This window comes from Poromitra crassiceps, assembly GCF_964638095.1.
Source record: "Poromitra crassiceps genome assembly, chromosome: 12".
NCBI classification, from domain to species: domain Eukaryota; kingdom Metazoa; phylum Chordata; class Actinopteri; order Beryciformes; family Melamphaidae; genus Poromitra; species Poromitra crassiceps.
Genome location: NC_139632.1, coordinates 40,257,914 through 40,283,132, shown reverse-complemented (window position 1 = coordinate 40,283,132; position 25,219 = coordinate 40,257,914). Strand labels below are relative to the sequence as shown.

Sequence of the window (25,219 nt, the reverse complement as noted above, 5' to 3'; positions counted from 1 at the left end):
TACTGTCTATCGTCAACCAAAGTTAGCAAACCTTCTCCCAGACGCAGGCATTCAGTCTGGGTGAAATGATTTCAGTGAGTGTATCAGTACTTGTATTAGTACCGCGATAATACTGAGAACCGTGATCATTTTGATCACTATAATCCTGATACAAAATCTTCATACCGTTTCATCTCTAGTGGTTAGCATTGTGTTTTGTTGACGTTCCTGCAGATGTGCAGCAGCAGCAGTAGTAGTAGTAGTGTGTGTAACTGGCTTCCCTCACACTTCCCTCTTCAGTGATATTGAGGAGTTTCACTTCATTGCTCATTGGAATTTCGTCATGTTAGGGGACATCACACATTTTTTTAGGGCACAAGGCCACATGGCAGGGCACAAAGACCATTGCTCTATTGAGATCGTGAAGAGTGATTTTTCTGAAATGTGTGTTAAAATAAGCCAATGACACATCCTTTGCATAGAGCAGCTACATTAAACTGAGACCACGGATGCTTTCAAAGCAACTGACAGTAGCAGGCTGGTAGCAGGGCACTGCCAAGGTGGCCTTAGGGATCTCAGGGCATCACGGCCAGATAGAGACACTGCATGAAATAGGTCACGCCCATCACGGGGGAAATCGCTCCGTTCACTCCCCCATAGACCAGCGTCATTTTCCTTGAATTAAACATAGCTAAAAGCTGTTGTGTGGTGGGCTGCGCACACAACAAATGTAAAAAGTATAATAAGTTCAAGTTTTTTTGTACTTCTGAGCAAAACAAGGAAGCCATTGAGAATTGGCAAGAAGAAAAATGTGGATCTAGCTGTCAAGGAAGTAAGTTGGAGTGTTCATCTTCCGTATATACGATCTTTTGGTGCAACACGCAACCATGCACGCGACATAGGAGAACGCCAGGATTGGAGGGGGGGGTTTCTGTTTTCCTCCGTTTTGGGCGTGGTTTCTGAATGATGACGCGCTCCGCAGTGTCTCTATCGAGGGGCAACACAGGCCATGGTCTGATGGCCTCCGTGTAATTCCCACCCTGCTCGCAGTGCTGCGACGAGATGGAGATCTGTCATGGAAATCAGTCTGTTCGCATGCAGCAGCAGCAGCACGGATGGAAACCTCAACAGCTCTCACACACAGATAAACTCCCGGGGTGACGGTGACTTTCTCAGCCTTGTTTCCACTACTCCCCGGTGCAAAAAACCCTAAGGTGCTAATGTCCACCAGCTCCCAACAGATGCGGTACCCACACTCATGTAATCTGTCAGACACACGCGGGATCCGACAAAAAATAGAAACAGGTGCGGAATATTTCCATACCGCACGTATTGCCCATCTATTAACATGGGCGAGAGCCTGATCGGGCAGTTTTACCGGATCCACAACGCATCTGGTGTGCATTGGGTGTAACACGGCGCATTATGTTTGTTTAGCGGCACGGTTCGCTTCAGATCAGCCTTGTTTCATTATGCTCACATCTGAAGCGTTCCCTTCCTCGGTTGCCTTTTTCGAGTCGTCCCTAATTTGCAAACCCCACACTCGTCACCCATCTGGCTTTCCAGGTTTGGCCCAAAGCAAATATCCATCGTGACTGTAAATATTTCATCCAGCGAAATCTCTGACTCACGGCCAGACCCCAGTGGTGTCCGACGTCGGTGGTGTTAAGGAGAAACCCGTCGACTGATATTTGTACTGTGGCGGCTCTCACCAAGTCCCGGGTTCATGACCCCCTCTCAGCGTAATTATCCACTCGATTTCATAGAACAATATTGACTAGATGCCTCATGTTATGACTGAGACGGCGGGCCAAGTAAGCCTCACTGTTTCTCGTTACTCCTGCATAACGTAGGACGCAGAAGGTTGTAAGGGTCAGACTACATATACAGAGAGGTTTTTCACCCAGAGGATAAGCCGCCGAACCACTCGGGGCTGTTATTGGTTCTTGATAAATACCGTTTACGCTGGGAAACGACTAAATAGGTCAGAAACAACCTGCCAACAGCAGCGCTAACTGACTCCCTGAGCCAGACCCTTAACACGAGTTCCCTCGTAACGGAGAGTCGGCTGAGAACTTCCAGAAGATGTGGCTATAAATTTACCCTCAGTTTTAATTGTGCTTCACATGTTGCAACAATTGTGATGCTTTTTGCACAAAATGGATTTGAAGAGGTTGTCAAAATTGCGCGATGCTGTATTCTCAAGAGCACCGTTACTCAAAGCTTGCAGTCGAGAACCCGGTCAGCCTGTCATCGCAAATCCACGAGTGGTCCGTCTGGCATCAAAGAAAATGAGCCTGACAAGTCTGAGAAAGGCTTTAATGAAAAGAAAGAAAGTTTAATGGTCTCAGCACATCTCCTGATTTTAGGAGTAATAATAATAATATCTCAGCTGCAGTTAACATCCCTGCCTCTCTCTCTCTGCCCTCAGATCCGTTTGGAGGAGATCCGTTCAAGGAGGCGGATCCATTCAAGGCCTCGTCCGAGGACTTTTTCAAGAAGACCCCGAAGACGGATCCCTTCTCCACAGCAGACCCCTTCAGTAAAAGCGCCACGCTGCCCTCCAAGGTGCTTGATGTTTGAAATGAGTTTGTCCGCAAGACTGCACACTTTTTTCTTTTTTCAGGATATATGACAAACCTCTGTGTGTTCTTTATTCCCTCAGCAAACCAGTCACTTTACAAGCAATGACCCATTCATATCAACCAGCCCCAAACCCAAAGGATCAGGTATGATAAGCCCCCCCCCCCCCCCACACACACACACATACATCTCTAGTGTATGTGCAGAACATTAGGTCATAATTCTAAGGAATGAGACAGAGCTGTGTGTTGTCTGTGGTTTGAAGCTGGTATAGTTTGTGCGAGGTGTCATGGGGTGGAAAAAGTGCCTGTGAAAAACGTTTCTCTTTCCTCTTTAAGCTGTTTTTTTTAGCATCTTTGGTGTTGCTCTTAGGGTCACACAGACCAGGTCACAGTTTGCATTATCTGCTCTACTATGCCAGGAAGCAAGGACTGTTGTAGGCTCTCTATAAGCATTGCATAAAAAAACTGGCAAGTCATAAATTGGCCAATAGTGGTGCAGCAGTGTCAGCAGTGAAGACTAATCTGTCTTCATGAAAAACATCCGACTTTAATGAAGAAAATGCCTTCTAATTTAGCCACCTTTTACTGTAGCAAGTAGATATTTACACCAGTTTCTTTCTACTCAAGTTAAGTTGCACCAACGTCATAGTACTTTTGTTACTGAATGTTGACCCATCTTTACATTCAGCAATGTTTTTGTGTTAAAATAAGTGTGAAATGGCTCTATATTCTGACAGCAATCACTGAAATAGAGTGTTTGGTCAGTGACTTGAAACCCCCAACCCCCCCGCTGTCCTCTTATCTCTCTCCTGTAGTCATGCATTTCCGCAACCATAACTCGTAGAGACTCACACATGGTGGCGTTGGATTCGGGGTGAAAAAATACATACAGTATAGTCCTTTATTGGCATCGCGACCGACCTTCTGTTTCCCAGAAAATGACAACTTTTCTCTGATCGGTGCCGAACCTCGGACAAACCCGTCACACAGACGCACACAAAACACATGCGAACGCCACACAGAAAGGCCCTTTTGACGAGATAGCCCCAGCGGGGCACCACCAGACACCGAAGACATGGACACGCGTTCTGCGCCACCATGTCCCAGGCGGGAATCGAACCCAGGACCTTCTTAATGTAAGGCGACAGCGGTACAACTGCGCCATCATCGTGCCACTTCTGAATGAACACTGCAAACACGTCTGCTGTCATTCAACCGCTTACAGAATCCACTCCCTCTCAATCAGCTGTTTGTTCTCCACCACTCTAGCGCAAGAAAAGCTCTTTCATTTTCTCCAGGATATGAATCTAGTCCACACAAACACACACGTGCTCTCGCTCAGCTGCAGCGCCACAGTGATTGTAGGAACCCGAGCCCGTGGCCACACTGGGACCACTGTTTCCACAGGCTCGGGTGAGCATGTTGTTTGCCTATTAAACCCATGGCTGCGTAGGAGAGGTGTCACGGCCTCAGGCTAGCTCCATGCCAACGTGTTCTCGACTAACTAAGCTCATATTCCTCATACGTGTATTGATCAAATACTTTGACTTTGGCTAAAGCCAGGCCAAAGTCACCCTGGCTATGCATTTGAATGCAATTTTTTGGTGCATTTTTCTGCGTCTCCTGTGGCTCGTATTGAACTCTGTGTCTGCATTATTTTCTCCTGCTGTCCTCTCCATATCTTGACATTGCCTATTATGCACGTTGTCATTGGGTGTGTTCCCTCTAGACTACATAGATTTAATCGGTCTTTCTCAATCTACAATGTGCGATGTGAGTATTGAGTATTTTTTATTTAACCCATATTTAAAAGCACCATGTCCATGAAATACAATTTAGATCAAAGAAAACATGCAAGGGGATTCCAAAAAGCCCTCAAGTGGCTTGACACGAGGGATACCCTAAAATAGCCATAAAGTATTTAGAGGCATGTAGAAAAATACATAATTCAAGAACACACACACACACACACGCTCACTCACCCGTCTCCCCCCCCGCCCCACACACACACACCCTCCCTCCCCCCAAAACCACACACACCCTAAGACATGCAGATAAATGCATCCTACAAGGAAATACACACACACGACCATGGACATCGTGATACAGAGATTAAAAACAAACAAAAAAAGTAAAGTGTCATCAAAAAAAATGCTACACAATACTGTATAACTAAACAAAAGGAGAACACAGAAAAGCAAAGGTCAAATTATTGTTGGGCTATTTATATAGCAAAATATTTTTTTTATAGATTTTTTTAAATGACTGAGGAGAAAGTTCAACAAGGAGGGGAGGGAGTGAATGCCATATAATCTTGGAACCTCTATAGGGGATCTTAAATTGAGATAATTGTGAAATGGATTATTCGGGGTACTGAAATTGTGAAAAAATAAAAAAGTGAATAACCCTTAATTGTTATGATCGAACACTTGACAATCAATTGCTTTGGTCATATTGTCAAGAAATATCGGCGGGGAAAAGTTGACAAGTTTCCTTGTGATTGTGCTTTTTTCAGACCTGTTTGGTACGTTGGACCCGTTTGGCAGCGGCTCGTTCAGCAGCGGCAGTAACAGCACCGGGGGCAGTAACAGCACCGGGGGATTCGCAGATTTCAGCCACATGTCCACCAAGCCCAGAGACTCCTTCGAAGGTCGGGCCAGCTGGCTGCCAGATTACCAGAAGGTACCGGGACCCAAAAGCCAACCTGAAAACAGTAGTACTGACTGCTCTTTCCTGAAATAGACAGAGGGTTCTCCTTTTCATGTCATTGATCCCAAATGGACACAAATGAATTGATAAGATTAAATACTGTATGTAGAATTTGTAAAGCGTCTGGCATACTCTTCGCGCACGCGCTGGAGGCGAGGCTCCGCGGAGGGCTCGCGCACTCTGCGCGGGCCAAAACAGAACATAGTCAGTGCACAGCTCGCTGCGAAACGCCAGGGGGCGGTACGGACAAAATCTCGCGGAGAAGCATTGAAGGAGGAAGCAAGGTGCCTGTGCCTGTGGTAGTCTATCTGCGGAGATCTGCTGTGATTGAGTCCTCACCGTCCTCATCGTCGTAAAGTCGCCTTTGAAGCATGACGTTCGATTATAACGAACTAGTTGTGTGGCTTAGCCTTCCCAAATGTTGAGGGTCGTTTTTTAGAATTTAACACATAGAATTGGGAACGTTACATTCAATTTCATTCAGACTGTCTGGCACTCAATCGCCGACATTTTCCCCTGGAGTCTTCCCTCAAAAGCGTCCATGTTGACAATGTGCCAAAACCCGACGCGCTGATAGAAAAATCTCCATGGACGCGCCGCGCTCAGGCCTCGCCCCCCGACACGCCCCGTGCGATGACGTCAAAAGCCCTATGCGCTTGGCTGGGCGCGAAGACTATGCCAAAGGCTTAAGATTTCACCAGAATTTGAGTTTAAAACATTAAAAAATGAACTAAAGTTATCAATAGGCTCTTGAGAAATGACAGTTTGACTTTTAGAGTATTACCTTTGTTAAGTTTTTCAGTCCTGTTCAATGTTCACATCAGCAGTGTTGATTTCTCTCTCTCTAGTCAGGTTTTGTGGATGACCCTTTTAGCAGGAAGGGCGACACACCAGCTCTACCACCGAAGAAGAGTGTTCCTCCAAGACCCAAACCTCCCAGCGGTGAGTCGAGAGAGATACTTTAGAGGTGAAAGAACGCGGGCTCTGACTGGTCAAAAAGGGTTAAAAACCTGGGTTAAAAACACGCTTAGTTGTGCCTTGTGACAAAATTCTGCCAATTCATCACCATCATTTCTCCCGTTTAATTCTTTAAACCTAAAGCTTTTCAGACAGCACACATATGTTGGTAGCCATTTATAAAAGCCATGATACCTGAGAGGGGATTCTTTACCGTCATTACCACATCATTATCATACCCATAATCACCGCAAAAATGCCTTGTGGGTCACTCAAATAATTGAAAGAAGGAATGCCGTTTGAAACGTGGGGTGCAGATTGAGAAGTAGGTGGAGAGAATGATGGGGGAAAGAAAGAGGAAAAATCAAAAATGGCGGATAAGAAATCCTATCTTCTATATATATATAAAATTGAGTATGTGGGCTCTGTTTCAAGTTCTGTGTTGGGCCACAGCTATGCCGTTTTACGTGCGATCGGGCTGAAACTTTCAGGGTGTGTAAAAGGCAACCTGGCCGTTCCCATGGGCTCCAAGCAGTCCTGTTAGTTCGAGCTTTTACTTGACTCTTGCTTCCTGCTCTTTTGTGCCAAGTTACGTTTTGAAATTCTTTGCCAACAATATGGGTCAATTTGCTCTCAGTTCTGCTTTTATAGCTTGCTGATTGTTCACTATTCCCTTCTCATTTCACTTTTTCCTAGTTTCAGGGTTGAAGTTTGTTTGGGTCGGCCACTGACAGCCAGTGGCCAAAAAGCTGCTGGTGTTTTTTTTGTTGTTGCTGTGGCTGATAAGTAACTTGTCACTTTGTCAGCTGTTTGAAAAAGTCCTTATGTAGCTGAGAATTTAAACTGAATCCACAAGTTTGAAAAGGAATTTATTAGAAAAGAAAAGAAAGGAATGAATCGCCACAAGACAGTTTAACAGTTTGGTTTGGGTGTCGTAATGTTGTTTTCCCAACATGCAGTGTCTGCTGTAAGCAGAAGCAGAGCAGGCCTGAGTAAGTATGGTACCCACTACCCACCATCCAGTGCTATACCAGCATACCTAGCATACCATACAACTGCCTAGCCATAGTGCCCAGTGTTTCCTGGTAGCCCAAACAAATGTTTGTGTGTGTGTGTGTGTGTGTGTGTGTGTGTGTGTGTGTGTGTGTGTGTGTGTGTGTATGTGTGTTTTGGGTGATTTGTTACTGTCCCTGTACAACAGTGAAGTTCCCTCTAGATGTGGTTGTTTTCCTTTAGTTATGGATTATGTAATGTTACACAAATATGCCAAATATACCATCTGCACATTTTGTTGCGCCACGAGATAGAATAAACCCAGACTTTGCATCAGGATATCCTAAAACAGTTTTGCAGTGATTCCATCGTGGAGCTTTGAACATACGTTACCTTTGCATCTCTCTCCTTTCATTGTGTTCACTTTGCCATCTCGTCAGCATACTATCTTTGTAGGACAGTCAAATGTGCAAGCAGTATCTGTGCTGTGAGATCATCAATGTCCCAATTAGGGGTGTCACGATATTTCGTCGCACGATATATCGCGATATCGAAATGTCACGATATGCGTATCGTCAGAAAAAAATGATATCGTAAAAAAAAAAAAAAAAAATTGCTCCTGAATAATAATAGAACAAATTTAGCAGAATCAACACGCATGAGTGAGGGGGTAGACTACTACTGGCATGGCAAAACAGCTCAAGGGGTACATAAGATTACATAAGTTTAGGGACCATTGAGCATGAGTTATTTAAGAAATAGATTGTATACTTTATTTTTCTTTCACCATGCAACAAACATTTAGTTTGTGACAGTGACATTCCATTGCAAGAGAAGCATTCTCTTCCATGTTGTTTTATAGTTATTATAATAACAATTTCCAAAAACAGCATTTGTTTTGTATTTTGTGTATTTCAAATGAAAGACTATTTTTCCAGTATTTTCCCAGGGCTCCCTTGAAAAGAGGTTTCGATTTCAACGGGACTCACGTGGTTAAATAAATGATAAATAAATACATAAAAATGATTTACTTTTGTTAAAAAGAATATTGTTAAAATATCGTATCGTTATCGTGAACCCAATATCGTGTATCATATCGTATCGTGAAATTAGTGTATCGTGACACCCCTAGTCCCAATGGTAGATGTTCGAGTAGAGAGAAGAAGCTGTAGTTGCAGTGGTGTGTGTGTCGCTGTGTGGTGCTGGAATGTATTTGCAGCCTTCCCTGTGACCTCCTCTCTACTGATCGTTTGTGTGACTGTTTTAAACTCTTGATGTGTAAACAGGAAAGAGTGGGGGCACCGAGTGGAAGCCGGTGCAGCCTTGTCTTTGATTGGATAAGATTGACAAACATCAATTCAAACGTCAAAACTCGTGATAAAAAATAGTCAAAAAACAAATTTGCATTCGCAAACAAATGGCACTTTCTAACGTACAGTTTCAAAGCTATCTCGGGTTCATCTGTGTGGTTTCTTGGTTTGTGTTAAATATTCAAATGACAATATGTGTTGCTCTGCTCAACTGTGACCACACACTCTGGTTTTACACCACTCCACACAAGCTTGCTTACTCAGCTAGTCTAGAAGGGAACTGGTGAAAAGGCTGTTACAGCTTTCACTATCCCCCCCGGTCCCCCCCCCCTCCACAGAATAATGATGATCGACGTGGAAGAAACGTGGCAATGTCTTTGGTCGTGCAGTGAGAGAGAGGTTCAAAGTAGGGATGCACCGATATGAACATTTTGGCCGATGCCGATAACCGATATTAACATTGCTGTTATGGCCGATAACCGATACTTACCGATGTCGATATGATCTGTATAAAACCACATTTTTATGATCATCACATTTTGTACATACTGAAAAACACATGTTAACACTGAATTTGAAAAAGTTATGCATTTCTTTATTTGCAAAGCCTTTGGAAAAGCCCATAAATCATAGATTTACTGCATTAATTCATATCAATGTGAAGAATTTGGCCGATATGTTAAAAAATGACTAACATCGGCCGATACCGATATGATTGCCGATATATCGTGCATCCCTAGTTCAAAGATGCCCATTAGCCTATTTCACATCCCATCCATTTTGTGTCTAAAAAGCAGGAAGTAAAACAGGTGCAAGCAGAACACTAATGAGGGTTTCCAACTTCCAGTCCATTTAGGTGTGTTCCAGTGCCGGGGCTCTAATCAATGTCTTGCTTGCACCCGTTTTACTTCCTGCCTTTTAGACACAAAATGGGTGATTTGGGTGGGATGTGAAATAGACTAATTGTCACTAATAGTCTTGCGACCAAAGATAGCCTAGGACAAATTCTGACAGTGTCAGGAGTTTCGAGTGTCACTACGACGACATCTACGGTACTAAACAACCAATAGAGATGCTGCATGATCGTCCCTATCGGTAGACGCTAAATGCTAGTAGATGCTGCTAATAAATAATTAGCGTTACCTCAAGCGCTCTCACAAAATTGGCATCCCTCTTTTCCCTAGCCACGACTGGGTCCACATTCTCCTCCTCCTCCTCCTCCTCCTCCTCCTCTTCTTCTTTGGATCTTTTTCCAGACACATAAATGGCACTTTGCAAGTTCTCCATTCTTGTTTAGCTTGATTATTGATCTCTACCAGGCAGTGTAGATGGATGACGTACGCTGTGTGGTTGGGCGCGCGCTGATGACGGTAGACTCTTGTGTACTGACGTGCATCTTACCTGCGATCCAGTGGTGTCATAGGTCATAGGTCATAGGTGTCATCATCGTACAGTCTACTACACACATCGAACCTTATCTCGTAGTACCCAAGTTGATTAGACCCAAGTCCCACAGTGTGGCCTGCGATCAACGTGTAAGATTGGTCAAATCTTATACGAGTCTGTACAGGGCTTAATGTACACAGGGCCACATCTTACTCATATCGACATAACCCAGGCCAGTACTACCAAGTAGTATTGAAACTTCTCCAGTCAAACCATACCTGCATTCGTTTTTGTACACAGATCTAGGGGGGAAACGTGCGGTGGTGAAGTCGAGCGCACTGTGATGGAGTTTGCATTCAGTGTGCCGAGATGCCACCGAAATGTTCAAAAGTATCATGGCTATAAAAGATATTGGTATGACTTTAAGGGTACTGGTATTGGTAATGTATAGTTTTTTTTAACAATACCCAGCCCTACTTACTCGCAATTTAAATATGATTGTCCTTAATGTACCTTTTCATTTTGGTGACATTGTGTTTACCATATTTAACTAACTATTTTTGTTGTTGAGTGTGTGTGCTTGTGTGTGCTTGTGTGTGTGTGTGTGTGTGTGTGTGTGTGTGTGTAAAGGTGATGTGTAACTATAAGAGCATATGATGATCTGTGGTTTGCCTGGTTGTGTTGTTCTCAGCCACACCCTGACATGCTTCCTGTGTGTGTGTGTGTGTGTGTGTGTGTGTGTGTGTGTGTGTGTGTGTGTGTGTGTGTGTGTGTGTGTGTGTGTGTGTGTGTGTGTGTGTGTGTGTGCGCGTGCGTGCGTGTGCGCGCTCGCGTGGTTGGTTGGTTGGTTGGTTCAGAGGAGGTCAGGCTGCAAGCTGTGTGGTGTGTGTTGTGGGCAAAAGGTGCTGTAGAGCCTGAGCAGCGTTGACACCCGGTGCACAAACAAACCCCGGGCTGCTGTTCCAACTCCTCTCTCTCTCAAACACTCTGTTCAATTCAAGATGCTTTATTGCCACGAAACACTCAAGTATAATCTTGCCAAAAGCAACGTCAACAAATCCAAATAATAATCAAACTCAGACACACACTAGATTGTGTCAATAAAGACAAATCAATAAAAAGTAAATGAAGTCAAAGTAAACACAATACAATAAATCAAGTAAATCAGTCCATCAATTTCTTTCTATAAATAAAAGATGTGTCAGTGACGTGTGCCTCCTGTCTGAGACAGTGGCAGGTTGAGACACATTTTGGCTGCAGCAGAGGCACACTTATGTCTCGTCAGGAATGTATTGGAGTTTTCCATTTGATGGGAGGTTTCCCTCTCAAACACACACACTCTCTCTCTCTCTCTCTCTCTCTCTCACACACACACTCACACACACACTCACACACACACCTTGATATTCCCTCATGCACAGTCTGCCGCCGTCCCTCTGATCACAAGGTGTGAACGGAGTATCTTGGCTAATCCAAGGCGAGGCGTTAATAACCGTCGGTGCATTGACACGGTGCGATTATAAATAATAAGGCGTTATTCTTGGCAAACCGAGCGGTGGAGATACGTTTGTTCTCAACAGGTTCACCTCTGAAGGGCACATGTAAAAACCTGCGGCGTACCTCGAATATAGATGTCCCTAATGATGTGCAGAATTCTTATGAAACAGGGTGGAACTCGCGATTGTGGTGACTCATGTGTGTGTGTGTGTGTGTGAGTGTGTGTGCCTGTGTGAATGTCCTTATCTATATATATGCATGTACTGCTTGTTCAGTTTACCATAAGAGTAAAACTGATTTCCGAGCAGCTTTTGTAAGTGTGAAGCGATTCAAGCGATGTTCACCCACGATCGACGGTGTTATCTGGGGGAGCGGGGCTCAGAGCGGATGGGTAGGATGCTTGGCTGGTGCTGCGGTTTTAACACCGACACCGACACCTCGCTAAACTCTCAACGTTCCCACGGGCCTCTCTCTGCTCTGCCAGCCTCCGCGTTACCCCCGCTGTGACCCGCCCTGACATACACACACACACCAGTAGTCGAGCTTGAAAAACCGGACCTTTCTCTTTTTTTTTTTCCAATATTTTATTTTAAAATTTCTGAACATTTAAAGCGCAAACAAACACGCTCAGACACAGGAAACGGGAAAAAAACAAACAAAAAAGACAAAACAAAAACATACATATAAGATCAACATTGAATATGACATGATTACCAGCCGCATAAGGTGCTTATGTGCTTGTGAAAGATATTATGCCTGGGGTCCCATACGAGGGGATCATGAGAAACCAGCCAGGTGAGTCTAACCTCATCAAGGTAGGTTAGAAACGGGTCCCAAATGGTTTGAAAAACCAGACCTTTCTAAGTGTGAAGTGGCAATTTTTAGACTTATTCCCCAGGAGATTGTCGAACTTATTCGGTCTTTAGGGCACACAGGCTGTCTGGTTCAGGGTCTTTGGGGCACACAGGCTGTCTGGTTCTTTAGGGCAGTGGTTCTCAAATTGCCAGGGGGTCCGCGAAAAGTTTAAAGGAAAAAAAAAAAAAAAAAAATCTTTTGGCAAAAGCTTCAATTAAGCTTAGCCCAAAATCACAAATCAGAATGAGGGGGTCCCCGGTATATTTTCTATGTTGTAAGGGGTCCTTGGCTGAAAAACATTTGAGAACCTCTGCTTTCGGGCACACAGGCTGTCTGGTTCAGGGCGCAAAATTAACACCAGCCACCATGTGTGCTTCACTCACCAACCAAAAAACAAACAAACAAAAACAATGGTAATCTATTGACTGGCTGGTAATCTATTGACTGGCTGGTAATCTATTGACTGGCTGGTAATCTATTGACTGGCTGGTAATCTATTGACTGGCTGGTAATCTATTGACTGGCTGGTCATTTGGACCCAAAAAACCCTTTCAGGGTGGCTGGAGGTAACTCAGAGACCAAATTCAAGGCTTAAATACAATGTAAATATAGCCTTTAGGTCTTGGGGGGCGGGGGGGGGGGGGTCCACTTCAATTCTTAATAATTGAGATATTAAGGGTTCTGGTCACATCAGAACTAGGGCTGTGAATCTTCACTGGCCTCACGATTCGATTACGATTCAGGGGGCTACGATTCGATTCGATAACGATTATCGATGCATCTCGATGCATCTTAAATCGATGCATCACTTTTTTCCGCAATACATGATTTATTTTTTCTCACTTTCTTTTTTCTCACTGTGTGGCTACTTTTAAAATAAAAGTGCATTTGGAATTGCATTGTATTATGATCCATAATTAAAATAAACAACTGCATGTACTTCCATTATATTTTATTTGATTATTATTATTATTTTTATTATTTTCTTATATAATCGATTTTTGACATTTGTGAATCGATGCAGAATCGTGCACGTCCGCATCGCGATGCATCTTACAATCGATTATTTTTGACACCCCTAATCAGAACAAGCACATGCTTCCATTAAAACTAATGATATGAGAGACGTAAGACACTCATATTAATGACCTTCCGCAAATGTCCTCATCAGGATAATTGCTATTAGCAAGTAACTGTATCATATGTGTATTGGTTCATGTCTTTGCATTACAACTTGCATAGATTATCAGTGATGCAGTAAAGCATGTCGAAATCAATCTGAGCCAATGTGGATGGCATCGGTCGGTAGCTGGTGAGTCGGTGAACCACAGCGACACTTGGTAATGTGGGTAGAGAGAGACCCAACCCATTGGTTTAGCAGGAAACCATTCAAAATGGCTTCTAACATGGCAGGTTCGCACGTTTGGTTTGGGTATTATGGGCGTCGGCTTTTTAACCATTTTCCTTGGCTTTTGAACGACAGTATTTTGATTTGTGCGGTGTTGTTTTTATCCGCAGTGTGAGAACAGGTTCATTTTGTTCCATAGGATGTAGGCCTATGCGTTTTGAAGGGGAGGATGTGTCTTTAAGCCTGGATATGAGTAGAGCTGAAACTTGTGTGGCTTTCAAAAGCTTTTTGTTGCAGCTCTGCTATCTCTACTATCTTTGATATCTCGGCCGAGGTAAAAGCAGGGGGGCGGGCGGAGCTACACACAGCCGCAAAAACTGTGAGAAAAGTGTGAGAATGTTTTGATATTTGAATCCACAACAAATCAGATCAGATCGCGAGCTATCAGAACATAACCTAAGTCGATGAGATAACATTACTCATACTTTTAAAGTGACAGTGCTTCACAGTGTCAAAAGAAGATACCGACATCACACTTGAAACACACGAGTCAAACGACACGTACCTCGAGTCAAAACAACACTTTGCATCAATCCAGGCAGAAAATAACAAGGAAAGGTGAAATAGGCTTTTAAGACATGATGTTTGCATAACGAGGCTGAATGGTTTGTTGATGTTGATTGAATTTCAAGTGAGGATCAAAAATGGTTCTAGCGACAGATCTCCCAACACAAGAGCTTGCGTTTTATTGTAGGTTAACGTTAACTGAAGAAAGTTTGTGGCATCCAGTCTGTGATTTTCAGATCATCATTTCCGTATCATCCAGTGGACAGTAGGACAAACGCATGCCTGAAACAACATCCACCAAATTGGCACCTCAATTGCGCTCGGCTGCACTGTGGGGAGAGAGAGAGGGAGAGAGACCTGCGCTCGGCTGCACTGTGGGGAGAGAGAGAGAGGGAGAGAGACCTGCGCTCGGCTGTACTGTGGGGGGAGAGAGAGAGGGAGAGAGACCTGCGCTCTGCTGCACTGTGGGGAGAGAGAGAGAGAGAGGGAGAGAGACCTGCGCTCGGCTGCACTGTGGGGAGAGAGAGAGAGGGAGAGAGACCTGCGCTCGGCTGCACTGTGGGGAGAGAGAGACCTGCGCTTTGCTGCACTGTGGGGAGAGAGAGAGAGACCTGCACTCGGCTCCACTGTGGGGAGAGAGACAGAGGGAGAGAGACCTGCACTCGGCTGCACTGTGGGGAGAGAGAGAGAGAGGGAGAGAGACCTGCGCTTTGCTGCACTGTGGGGAGAGAGAGAGAGACCTGCACTCGGCTCCACTGTGGGGAGAGAGACAGAGGGAGAGAGACCTGCACTCGGCTGCACTGTGGGGAGAGAGAGAGAGAGGGAGAGAGACCTGCGCACGGCTGCACTGTGGGGAGAGAGACAGAGGGAGAGACCTGCGCTCTGCTGCACTGTGGGGAGAGAGACAGAGGGAGAGAGACCTGCGCTCTGCTGCACTGTGGGGAGAGAGACAGAGGGAGAGAGACCTGCGCTCTGCTGCACTGTGGGGAGAGAGGGAGAGAGACCTGCACTCGGCTCCACTGTGGGGAGAGAGACAGAGGGAGAGAGAGACCTGCACTCGGCTCCACTGTGGGGAGAGAGACAGAGGGAGAGAGACACCTGCACTCGGCTCCACTGTGGGGAGAGAGACAGAGGGAGAGAGAGACCTGCACTCGGCTCCACTGTGGGGAGAGAGACAGAGGGAGAGAGACCTGCGCTCGGCTGCACTGTGGGGAGAGAGGGAGAGAGACCTGCGCTCGGCTGCACTGTGGGGAGAGAGGGAGAGAGACCTGCGCTCGGCTGCACTGTGGGGAGAGAGACAGAGGGAGAGAGACCTGCGCTCGGCTGCACTGTGGGGAGAGAGAGAGAGAGAGGGAGAGAGACCTGCTCTCGGCTGCACTGTGGGGAGAGAGAGAGGGAGAGAGACCTGCACTCGGCTGCACTGTGGGGAGAGAGAGAGGGAGAGAGACCTCCGCTCAGCTGCACTGTGGGGAGAGAGACCTGCGCTCGGCTGCACTGTGGGGAGAGAGAGAGGGAGAGAGACCTGCACTCGGCTGCACTGTGGGGAGAGACAGACCTGCGCTCGGCTGCACTGTGGGGAGAGAGAGAGAGAGGGAGAGAGACCTGCGCACGGCTGCACTGTGGGGAGAGAGGGAGAGAGACCTCCGCTCTGCTGCACTGTGGGGAGAGAGAGAGAGACCTGGCTCGGCTGCACTGTGGGGAGAGAGGGAGAGAGACCTCCGCTCTGCTGCACTGTGGGGAGAGAGAGAGAGGGAGAGAGACCTCCGCTCAGCTGCACTGTGGGGAGAGAGAGAGAGGGAGAGAGACCTGCGCTCTGCTGCACTGTGGGGAGAGAGAGAGAGGGAGAGAGACCTCCGCTCTGCTGCACTGTGGGGAGAGAGAGAGGGAGAGAGACCTGCGCTCGGCTGCACTGTGGGGAGAGCGAGAGAGGGAGAGAGACCTGCGCTCGGCTGCACTGTGGGGAGAGAGAGAGAGAGGGAGAAAACAAAGCATTGGAATACTGATGTGGACGTCGAGGTTCCATCAGGATATTGCGATGTAGACGGCTCAATGGTCGATGCCTGCCGGCCGTCTGCATTTGCAACAGGCCAACCCTATTCTCCTCTGTAGATACGTGAGACGTGAGGCCTGTGTGTTATGTACGTTTGAGGTCTTTTCAAAGTGTAAGTCTCCTTCACTCCCAAACAAAATGTGTGTGTTCTGTTCCGTGAAGCACCTTGTCTCCTCTGTGCCCCTCATTCCCTCACAGATCTGTTCCCTGAAGCACCTTGTCTCCTCTGTGCCCCTCATTCCCTCACAGAGCTGTTCAAAAGGACGCCTTGACATTTCACAAAATGCCCTCTTTAAAACCTGTGCTACACACAGCCCATTGGTTTCACTGACGAATGCTAGCAATGCTAACTAGCAACGCTAACAAGCCTTTACTGGGATGACTGACAAATAGAGAGACCATAATTTCACATGTGTCTGGTGAGGGAAAGAAATGTCACGACGACCTCCGTTGAATAAACAACCCTCTGCCCAGTCCAGCCCACCTCCCTCTGCTGTGATGTCTTCTTCTGACTTTGTCTCTCTTATCTGTCTTCCCTGTCTTCAGGTAAGAGCACGCCAGTGAGCATGTCCGGCGTGAGCGACCCCGCCTCCAAACCCTGCGACCCCTTCCAGCCGTTCGGGGGGGAGGTCGTGGACCCCTTCCAGAGTAAAAAAGGCCTGGGCGACCCGTTCAGCGGCAAAGACCCCTTCGCCCCGTCCTCGGCAACAAGTAAAGCCCCTAAACACTCTAGCGTGGGTTTTGACTTCAGCTCTGTAAGTGGAGATGGGTGATACTGCCTGACTCTCTGTGTCCAGACCAGGTGACTTTAGCACACTGTCAAGGGCACTATCAAGGGCACTGTCAAGGGCTATGTTGATTGACACGGGGTAGAAGGCAGCAGTGAGCCTAGAGAGTAGTGTAGGCAATGCATACTGTGTGGTTAGGTCTCAAAGCAGCAAGCATCAACAGTTAAATTTACTACTCTACTCTATGCTTCATCCTGCTCTGCTGCCCGCCTGCAGCTCCTTCTAACCACTACAGTGTATCTGTTAACAAGCCGCCACGTGTCCAGTCCAAAACAGCCCACGACAGCTCCCACACAGCCAGGGGCCAGCCAGCATAGTCCACACAGTCAGGGGTTAGCCAGCATAGTCCACACAGCCAGGGGCCAGCCAGCATAGTCCACACAGCCAGGGGCCAGCCAGCATAGTCCACACAGTCAGGGGTTAGCCAGCATAGTCCACACAGCCAGGGGCCAGCCAGCATAGTCCACACAGCCAGGGGCCAGCCAGCATAGTCCACACAGCCAGGGGTTAGCCAGCATAGTCCACACAGCCAGGGGTTAGCCAGCATAGTCCACAACTGTTGGTAAGGTGTAGAGACGACGAGAAGATGGTATATAGCTAAAGAACAGCACTGTTGGTTTCCCACTGCAGGAAAGTTGTCACTGTGAGACAAATGCAAAGAAGACATATTTGTAGTTTATGAAGAGCAATTACAGCACAACCGTTGATGTATGAAGTAAAAGAGTATGTACCACGTTAAGAACCCCCTTTAAACTGTAACAGGCAATGAAAAAAGATTCAAGGACTGGGAATGAGAGTGAGCGCAGAGCTAAAAACGCCACTATTCACCACCGTGACAAACCATTTTTAGTCCACTATAAATTCTAACTGGGTGCTGCTGTGTCTTCTGAAAATGCTCTATTTAAGCTGTATAGGCGAAAGCCATGATTGCAGCTCACATTGTTAGCGGTTGTTACTTTGTGTGCATTGTAGAACGTTGTTAGCGGTTGTTACTTTGTGTGCATTGTAGAACGTTGTTAGCGGTTGTTACTTTGTGTGCATCATTGTAGAACGTTGTTAGCGGTTGTTACTTTGTGTGCATCATTGTAGAACGTTGTTAGCGGTTGTTACTTTGTGTGCATCATTGTAGAACGTTGTTAGCGGTTGTTACTTTGTGTGCATTGTAGAACGTTGTTAGCGGTTGTTACTTTGTGTGCATCATTGTAGAACGTTGTTAGCGGTTGTTACTTTGTGTGCATCATTGTAGAACGTTGTTAGCGGTTGTTACTTTGTGTGCATCATTGTAGAACGTTGTTAGCGGTTGTTACTTTGTGTGCATTGTAGAACGTTGTTAGCGGTTGTTACTTTGTGTGCATCATTGTAGAACGTTGTTAGCGGTTGTTGTTACTTTGTGTGCATCATTGTAGAACGTTGTTAGCGGTTGTTACTTTGTGTGCATCATTGTAGAACGTTGTTAGCGGTTGTTACTTTGTGTGCATCATTGTAGAACGTTGTTAGCGGTTGTTACTTTGTGTGCATCATTGTAGAACGTTGTTAGCGGTTGTTACTTTGTGTGCATCATTGTAGAACGTTGTTAGCGGTTGTTGTTACTTTGTGTGCATCATTGTAGAAAGTTGTTAGCGGTTGTTACTTTGTGTGCATCATTGTAGAACGTTGTTAGCGGTTGTTACTTTGTGTGCATCATTGTAGACCGTTGTTAGCGGTTGTTACTTTGTGTGCATCATTGTAGAACGTTGTTAGCGGTTGTTACTTTGTGTGCATCATTGTAGAACGTTGTTAGCGGTTGTTACTTTGTGTGCATCATTGTAGAACGTTGTTAGCGGTTGTTACTTTGTGTGCATCATTGTAGAACGTTGCACACAAGCACATGAACTCATACAGTTGATGAGGCTGCAGAGAAGGGCAGAGCAAAGCCTCCTCACCGCGCAGGAAGGGGTGTCAGCCCTTTTTGTGGTAGTGTGTGTGTGCGTCTGTGTGTGTGTGTGTGTGTGCATGTGTGTGTGTGTGTGTGTGTGTGTGTGTGTGTGTGTGTGTGCGTGTGCGTGCGTGCGTGCGTGTGTGTGTGCATGTGTGTGTGCGTGTGTGTGCGCGCGCGTGCTGGTAAGAAGATCTTGAAAACATTGTCAGGGATTCCCCTGACTTTTACAGAGGCTTGGGTAATATCACCAGTGTGTTGGCATGTTGGTCATATAGAGAGTAGAGAATCTCTAATAGGAACGAGCCACACACACACACACACACACACACACACACACACACAAAAGTGGAAAAGTGGATAGAACAACACATTTGAATGAGCGGACGAAGTGTTAAATAGTCACAGAATATGCTTCTAGTCGACCAGGTGTTCAAATGCTACTCAGATAGGCCCCCATCTAAAAGCCTTTTAGCCTGTTCTAATAAATAAGGATATTTAGAGACACAGCAGTATCACTACTCGACGCTCAGCTCGGAGTCTGTCCGCCCTGCATGGCCTTGCTGTATTTGTGTGCTAGTGTGTTCGCCGTTTACTTAGTAGTCTGTCATAGACTGTCAAAGTCATGCCCTGCCTACACGCAGCGTCTGAACAAATATGAATGGTGGTGAATGACGAGAGGTAAAAAAAATAATATTTTTTTATCCCGTTTGAATTGGGCCATGCGGTACACACGCTGGTGCGTGTGCTGAAGCAGGAAGTAGGCGGTGACTTTGGCTCTCTATTGGCTGGATTTTCTCATTAAGTGCTGTCTGTCTTGTCTGTCTTGTGTGTGTCTTTGTGCGTCCCCCCCGCTGTGTTCGCTTTTGGGACCTTTGACTCGACGTGACGGCTAAAGTCTCATTTATGCTCAACGTTAAATACGGATATGGGCGTGGGCGGAGCCTTCTGTCTGTAGTACTCTGCATTCATTTCCTCCGTAGTTGTGCACGTTTCCCGAAAGTTTACGGATAACGGGGCAAAACGGAGTAGTACCACACACACACACACACACACTTTTGACTCTCTACTGCCCTCTAGTGGATGTATTGCTTAACTTGTAGTGTAGTCTGGATCCGTTCGTTTTTTCCAGGTGTGGATCCGGTCGAGAGCAGCTAGAGAAACGGTCCGTGCTCCAAAAAACAATTCCTGTTATTTGTTATTTGTTTGTCACACCCGCATACAAAGCGTTTTTCTTGCGGAAATGCACATCTCTAGTTGATTTCTTAATTGTTTTAAATTTAACGATCTCAGACCCGGATCTCACACTCACATTGAACAGTAATAGAAACCAGGCTCTCCACAGAGTCTTTGGAAAACCATCTCATTCCTGCCTTTCCCACAGAAGTATCCCCTTCATGAAAATCGAGTAATGCGTTCATTCCTGTTGTAAAAATCCTCTCTAGTCTTAAGCCACATTTTCATCGCGTGTTGATGTGAAAGCATTAGAGATCTGGGTCAGTAGACAGTGATTCCTCTGTGCTCAGCGGACTGTAGGAAGAACATAGGTTAGGGTTAGCTTCCAGTATGTCAGACTCAGTACTGGAATTCACTATTCCCACTATTTTAAAATAGCCTGGAGGGATTTCAGTGACACGTTTCCTAGCTCTCCACATCTGCAAATGAATACATACGTACAACTATGTTATGGTGCCATCGCACAAACGCAATGTCAATGCCCTAACGTCTTTGTCTTTGTCTCACTTCCTTTGCATGTCATATCTGCTTGTGGTAGAAATACATGTTTATCTACGTGTTGTCAGTAGCGCTTAATGTGTGTGCTCGAAGGGATTAAGTGACATGTTTATTTTAGTCCATCTGTCTTCCCTGTGGCACTTTAGTCACAATGTGCCCTTCAGGTAACCCAAAAGTGGCTTGTTTGCATTTGTCAATAACACTAATTTAGCACTGCTAGCTAGCTTGTTAGCATGAAGCTAGTAGAATCCCATGATGACAATAAGCTAACGGGCTCTTTCTGGGTTACGGAAGGAAACATATTTTGAAAGGAAGAAGACTAAAGTGAGAATGTCCAGATATCCCTTTAAAGTGGCTGTGTTCTGTGGTGTGATGTCCTGTAAACTAGCCTAGATCAACACAGTAAAGTTAGGGTCTTCTGGTTTATAATTCCTCTGTTGTTCTGTAATCCACCTCTCTGACAGGACCCGACAAAGTCAAGGTAAGAGAGTTCAAAACTCTACCAGTGTTCCTACAATGTTGTAAGTTACGAATTCAATTGAAGCCTTTTGAAAGTTCATGCTGGGTTCCATCCAGTCTGACAATGCCAGCTGGTCATCATTACAACCTTGGAGAACCCAGGGGAGAAACATGGATGACATGACATTGTCTTTGCCAAACATAAACTCCTGTTCTCCATGGCACAGCTGACACGGCATGTGTGTGCCAACGTTAGCTAGCTAGTCAGCATAGAACATTAGCAACTGCATTTGCAAATGCAGTTTTAACCATTTCCCACAGGAGATGTGATAGATTTTATATCATGTGATGCTGAAAAATGTTAAATGAAGGTTAATAAACCTGTTAAAAGTAATGCTGTGTGGTGTATGCCTCGTATGCCACCATTTTGACACATCATCAGATAACGAACGGCATCTCTGAAACGTCAGAGAGTTGCGAATTCTTGCCCAAGTTTCTACTTGGAATTTCCAACTTGATGTGACGTTCCATTTTTCTGAGTAGGAAATTGGAATTGACAGCTTTCTGTCATCTCTGGAACACAGCATTAAATGAGATAATAAATGTTATGTTTGAGTCAGTTTCAGAGGTCTTGTTGCTGTACTTTTCTCTCCGGTTGTGCTGATGTGTTACTGTATTGTTGTTGTGTTTAACTCATAGGCATATTTTTGTGTGAAAAAAGTCTTGTGTTTTTAATTGAGTTCGCATTGAAGCACCTTAACGCCCCCCTCCAGTGTATTTTGTCATTTTCAAGATTCAAGATTTTTATTGTCACTCCGTAGTACAAGTATCACGTGTAAAATTCTTGTGCTGTAGACTCCGTTACAACATAGTGCAAAAATAAAATAAAAAATAATTAAAAACAAGAGGCAACAAGCAATAAAGCAGTAAGACACGCCACAGACAGTGGCACATATGTGCAAATGGCATGAACATACTTTAAACATAATTAAACATAATTAAACATAATAACATTCTGTTAGGTGCAAATAGCATATGCCTAATTAACATACTATTGAACATTAGTCATACGTGATGGTAGCAGCTGCAGTGCGGTACAGTACGGCTACTACACTATTTGTATATGTTAAGGAGTCTCGTGGCCTGCGAGAAGAAACTGTCCCTCAAGCGATTTGTGCGTGCTCTTGGGACCCTGTATCTCCTCCCTGAGGGTAACAGGGAGAACAGGCTGTTGTGGGGATGGTTTGTGTCTTTGATGATCTTCATGGACCTCCTGAGGCACCGCTGGTTGTACAGTTCCTGCAGTTCTGGCAGCTCACATCCTGTTATGTGCTGGGCCGCGCGCCTCACCCTTCTTAGCACCCTGCTGTCCATGGTGGTGCAGTTCCCGTACCAGGTGGTGAAGCAGCCAGTCAGCAGGCTTTCAATGGTGCCTCTGTAGAAGTCCCTGAGGATTTTTGGCCTTAGCCCAAATTTCTTCAGGCGTCTGAGTCCGTGTAGTCGCTGTTGGGCCTTTTTGACAACAGTGGCAGTGTGGCCGGCCCAGGTCAGGTCCTGGTGGATGTTGACTCCCAGGTACTTGAAGCTGTCCACCCTTTCCACCACTGTGCCGTTGATGGTGATTGGGGGGTGTGAGATATCTCATGTTTTTGAGTCATGTCCTCCTGACACTGTTGATTTAACCACACTGTTCGCCAAAGCATTTCTTTTGAGAAATAACTTAATTTTGTGCTCAAATTAAAAAAGTTAAGTTAGTTGCTAAAATGGAGCTATGACGTACGACTCAATGGAACGCTAGAAATTGCGCGCTCTCGCGTCCCTCGGTGCCTCGGCTCGCACGCCACCGTGCCTCGATGGTTTGTCTTCGAGGTTCTACCCACTTCGTGGGCTCGTCGCAGAAACAGATCGACCACGGCGTGCCCTCGCCCAAGCAAGTGTCTGCCGCAGAATCCGCCGTATTATAATAGTGGGGATACGTAATCGCAATTCGATTCTGAGGACGAGCTAGCATGTTAACTTGCTAGCTAGCTGTTAGCTATGTTAGCTAAGCCCGCTGCCTGCTGGCTGTAACCATGTTCGCCGGGCTCAAAATGCCACTGAGTTACAGAGGAATACGGTTTCTTTCCGGCGTAACTTGAACTGTTTTTCCGGGCGTATCTCCTTGGTTAAAATGGCTGAATCACCAACCAAAACTGCCTGGAGGGGAGCTTTAAATGCAACTTTCAGAAACCTGTAGTCACCCTGTGGTCACTTTGCACCGGCCCTCTGCTCACACTCACCAGATGACCCATCTCAATGCAAATCAACTTTCCAACACTCAAAGTATTTTTAGCAAATAAGATGTAATCACACTTTGGTTTGATTGGTTTGGTGAGTCGGTGGGGATTTACCACCAGCTGCCAACCAAGCATTGGTACCATGGCTGTGTGACCGTGGCTGGGAAGTTAGTCTACTCTATAGAGAGAAGCGTCTGCACATCCACTATGCAAACCAGGTGCTAGACTAACAAAGCTATACGTTGAAAAGAAAAAAGTCTGCACTCTGGAGCATACTTAAGACTTGGAGTTTATTGATAACGTTTCGGTTCAACAACCTTCATCAGTGCAGACTTTTTTCTTTTCAAAGTTAGTCTACTCTGCCAGGCACAATGACCAGTAACCATCATTTGGAGGTTATAGTCTGCTCTAAACATCTAGTTTACTGGTGATTTTGGGGGGAATTACCGGTAGTAGGCCTGTGGTGGAATGCAATCACTTTACAGATTACATTTTCTGTTACTCCCTCAGGATTCAAGCCATGGAAAAACGGAATGCCTGTCTTTGGTTTATTGTAACTCTAGACTGTATTCTACTGTACTCTGTGTCTCTGTCCATCTCCATATCTTATTCTCTCCATGTCTCTCTTTCTCTCTCTCTCTCTCTCTCTCTCTCTCTTTCTCTCCATGTCTCTCTCTCTCTATCTTTCTCTCTCTCTATCTCTCTCTCTCTCTCTGTCTGTCTCTCTTTCTCTGTCTGTCTCTGTCTCTCTCTGTCTGTCTCTGTCTCTGTCACTCTTTCTCTCTCTCTGTCTGTCTCTCTTTCTCTCTCTCTCTCTCTCTCTCTGTCTGTCTCTCTTTCTCTCTATCTCTCTCTCTCTCTCTCTCTCTCTCTCTCTGTCTGTCTGTCTCTCTCTCTCTCTCTCTCTCTCTCTCTCTCTCTCTCTCTCTCTCTCTCTCTCTCTCTCTCTCTGTCTGTCTCTCTTTCTCTCTCTCTCTCTCCCTGTAGTTTGGGAATGAGGCCCAGCAGTTGGAGTGGGCTAAGCGGGAGAGTGAGCGGGCCGAGCGAGAGCGCCTGAAGAGGCTCAGGCAGCAGGAGCAGGAGGACCTGGAGCTGGCCATCGCCCTCAGCAAGGCAGAGATGTCAAACGCATGACCTGAACGCACACACACACACACACACACACACACACACACACACACACACACACACACAGAGCGCATAGGCAGGCTGACATGAACAAGCTCTAACTGACACAAACCTACACACACACACACACACACGTAGAACTGATCGATATCTTAATATTCAGATACATACAAAGCACATCCATTGTAGTGTTCACACAAACACACACAACATCCACGAGAGGCATTCCCCACACTGAGTTACTGAACAAAGCTAAAAGAAAAAGGAAAAACTAAACCGAACTTCGTGCGGGTTTTGGGCACTGATCCTGTGTAGAAAACAGAACTATATATCCCACCACGGGGCGGGTTCGAGAACTGAATCCAGAGCAATCACAGCAGAAACCTCTCCTGCCGATACGGACTGACAGAGGAACTGAAGGATGAACGGAGAGACGGAGGACAATGCAAGAGAGAGCTGTCGAGTGCTTGACGTAAGCGAACTGATGCGCTGCGTATATGCACTATAGTGGCTGACTGGTAATGTGACAGTGAATAGGACTAACTGGTGTCAAGAGCATGGATCCACTCACTGGACCGGCCGGACTAGCCGCCCCATGTTCGAAGAAAACCTTATTTTGAGTTTTAGTCCGTTTTTTTCCCTCTCCGGCGTTTGTCGCGTCAAGTTTGTTTTGTTTGTTTTTT

The 25,219-nt window shown here is 45.8% G+C and overlaps 1 protein-coding gene across 1 annotated transcript in view; it reads left to right on the top strand.

Moving 5' to 3' along the window:
- eps15l1a (epidermal growth factor receptor pathway substrate 15-like 1a) overlaps positions 1 to 24,542 on the top strand; it is a gene marked incomplete at both ends in the record, with an annotated part of 60,058 nt that extends 35,516 nt beyond the window's left edge. Inside the window, 7 exons of the mRNA XM_083647392.1 lie at positions 2,411 to 2,547; positions 2,648 to 2,708; positions 5,080 to 5,246; positions 6,122 to 6,215; positions 16,783 to 16,947; positions 21,138 to 21,154; positions 24,396 to 24,542. Of these exons, the coding sequence (XP_083503518.1) occupies positions 2,411 to 2,547; positions 2,648 to 2,708; positions 5,080 to 5,246; positions 6,122 to 6,215; positions 16,783 to 16,947; positions 21,138 to 21,154; positions 24,396 to 24,542 (788 nt within the window). The remainder of the gene's footprint in view (positions 1 to 2,410; positions 2,548 to 2,647; positions 2,709 to 5,079; positions 5,247 to 6,121; positions 6,216 to 16,782; positions 16,948 to 21,137; positions 21,155 to 24,395) is intronic.
- Positions 24,543 to 25,219: the final 677 nt, after the last annotated feature.